Source organism: Dioscorea cayenensis, chromosome 17 (genome assembly GCF_009730915.1).
Source record: "Dioscorea cayenensis subsp. rotundata cultivar TDr96_F1 chromosome 17, TDr96_F1_v2_PseudoChromosome.rev07_lg8_w22 25.fasta, whole genome shotgun sequence".
Classification (NCBI taxonomy): Eukaryota; Viridiplantae; Streptophyta; class Magnoliopsida; order Dioscoreales; family Dioscoreaceae; genus Dioscorea; species Dioscorea cayenensis.
Window position 1 is genome coordinate 5,868,326 of NC_052487.1, and position 3,068 is coordinate 5,871,393.

Sequence of the window (3,068 nt, forward strand, 5' to 3'; positions counted from 1 at the left end):
CGAATGGGCATGATGACGGCCGTATGTGAAAGATCGGCACCAGACGCAAAGGGAGCAGCACCAGGTGGTGGTTGAGGCCAGCTAGACAGGAACCAAGTGGAGCACCGGATAGATCGTACTGGATGAGGCAGTAGACATCGATGACGGAGGCGGTATGTAGGCAAGAACTCGGGAGATCCAAGCCGAGAGAGAACGGGATAGGAGCAACTAGCATCTAAATTTTACAAGCCTCACCACCAAAGCTTGTGATCAAGCTCCTGAAAATGAATTAATCTTTTTTAAATGTTATTATTATCCAAATATATAGAGGAAAAAGAAGTTGAAATTATACAAAATATTAATTAAAAAAAAAATAAAAAGAATAAGAATGAATCTCCACTACCATTCTAATAATCAAACAGTAACGTCCTCTTTATCACTTCCTCTTCTACTTCTCCTTTTCTTTCCATTTTAATAATCTCCACTACCTCCTAAATTTCAGAATTAAAAAGAAAATATTCATTTTATTATTTTTTAACATGAAAATCATACAAGCAATTAAAAATTCAAATTTTATGAATCTACACAACATATTTATATATATATATATATATATATACCTCATGAGAATCTGATGAGATTGTTGTTGTTGATCCTTTCACTTCGTTGAGATCGGAAAGGCTTGGGACTTGAGGCATGTTGGCCGGCTCCGGAGTTAGAAGCTGCGCCTGTGTGACTGGGAACCCTACCAAGAAACAATGGTCGGTTTCTTGATGAAGCTTGAGCTGTTCATTCCTTTTCTTTTTCACACAACTTTACTCTTCTTTTACTTTTTTATTCATTTTTTTTAATTTGTTTTTTAACCTGCAGGCATGTGCCCTTATGTCATATTCACTATTTGAATTTTATATTTTTTAATTGAATTTTTTGTTTTTTTTATAAAGTGGATAAACCACGTGCATTAAAATAAACAACAAAAAGATACAACAGCCTTTCCACTTGATGTGGAAACAAAATAAAAGCAAAAGGAGGAACAACGGGTCTCCTCCTGACCCAGGTAAACAAAACAACTACTCCTGCCTAACCACCTGAGCCATCTCGATCGCGGGCTCTTCCCCTGCAGAATGAGACCTAGAGAACTCTAAGCTGCGCCTGATCGAGGAAATAGAACCCTCCAACTTCACTCTCAGGCCCTCAGGAGCTGCAGAGAACCAGGATAAAATCAAATGATCAGTCTTCACCATAACAGAGTGTGGAAGCGCACATTTATGAGCAAAAATACAATCATTTCTCGTCAGCCATAAAGCCCACACATAGGCTTTCACTGCCCCATCCCCGATCACCCAGATCGCTGGACGTAAAGCAGACCTCCAGTCACCCCACAACAGAGACATAGAGGAGGGGAGAGTCAGTAACAGCAGAGACCGACTGATGTGTGCCCACACCTCCCTAGAGAATCGACAGTGAAGAAAAAGATGATCAACCGACTCCACATCAGAGTGATATAATACGCAGGTGTCTGTCGGGAGTCTGTTACAACGGCGTTTGGCAAGTTTTTCCAAGAAGAGAATCTTATTCTTCCAAGCTAACCAGTTAAACACGTTGACCTTTCTCGGACAAGGGCCTTTCCAAAAGGAGTTTGCAATTGAACATCTTAAACCTCCATCATTCAGACGACAATAAAAGGATTTGACTGAGAACATCCCGTTCGCAGTCAAGCTCCACACCTTAGAATCCTGGTCGCTACCATTAGCCACGCGCAGCCTCCCCAGGAGTTGCGACGACTAAGGGTCAGAAGCAAAAGGAGAGCTCGCGAGCAAGTACGGCATTTCTCTGACTGTCCCATTCGGGGACCGGGACAAGAGAAAAGATTCAGGCCAGATATTCATAGGTGCGCGACCATTGAACCATCGATCCTTCCAGAAAAGTGAGTTCGCCCCATCTTTCACCTGAACAGAAACACAGCCACTAAACGCCGGGAGGCATTGGTCGACCCCAGACCAGAAAAAAGAGACTCTGCTAGTCGTGCGCCTAAATAAATCCCAGTTTGGACCTCCATAGTTGAATCTCAGAATCTTCGCCCCTCCCCAGCTCGAGTCAGAGAGGAGTTTCCACCTCCATTTCCCCAGTAGCGCCATATTAAAGGAGGAGAGGTCCAAGATCCCCCAACCACCTTGCTCCTTTGACCGACAGATGTTCTTCCAAGCAACGAGTCTACATCCGGGGTGCTCAATATCAGGGTCACTCCATAAGAAATCTCTACGAATCCGATCGATCATTTTGATAACCCACGCAGGGAGCCTGAACATCGACATCCAGTACGTCGGGATGGCCGTTAAAACAGAATTGAGCAAGGTGAGCCGCCCGCCGATGGAAAGGAAAGACGACTTCCAGGAGGACAGTCGCCCTTTGACCTTAGCGATCAAGCTCTCTCAATCTTGCTTACGGGGCCGTCTGCCAGACACCGGTATGCCTAAATAAGAGACTGGGAGACGGTCCACCTTACAATTAACAGTTTTTGCCACGTAATCATCCGGAAATAAGCTCCGATTGGTGGAGTACAGGCAAGTTTTGGAGAAATTAGTTTCCAGACCAGAGAGTCCTTCAAAAACCAACAGGATCAGCTTTATCACCCGGAGGTCTTCAGCCCCCCCCACCGTAAGGACCAAAAGATCATCCGCATAATGCAAGTTGCAGATATTTCCACACTCACCTAAAGGCACCCCAATCAATATCCGCGAATTAATCGCATTGTCAAACATAGCACAAAGCACATCAAAAACCAGCACAAAAAGCAGCGGTGACAGAGGGTCACCCTGACGTAATCCTCTTTGATATCGAACATAACCATTGGGAGACCCATTAATAAGAATCGATGCCTTGGATGAGTTGAGCAGCGAAGCTATCCACCCTAACCACTTGGGACCGAACCCCCTAACCTCCAGAACCTCCAATAAGAAATCCCAATCCACAGAGTCAAAAGCCTTAGCAAAATCCACCTTGAGGATGTGCCCAGACAGTCTTCTTTTGTGGATGCTAAAAATGGTCTTTTCCGCGGTCGCAATATTGTCCAAAATGCACCTTCCTTT

At 44.4% G+C, this 3,068-nt stretch overlaps 1 protein-coding gene across 1 annotated transcript; it reads right to left on the bottom strand.

Annotated features, from left to right (window-relative positions):
• Positions 1 to 1,763: 1,763 nt before the first annotated feature.
• Positions 1,764 to 2,294, bottom strand: LOC120281063 (uncharacterized mitochondrial protein AtMg00310-like). Its single transcript, XM_039288001.1, has one exon. The coding sequence runs from the start codon at positions 2,292 to 2,294 to the stop codon at positions 1,764 to 1,766; it is 531 nt and encodes a 176-aa protein (XP_039143935.1).
• Positions 2,295 to 3,068: the final 774 nt, after the last annotated feature.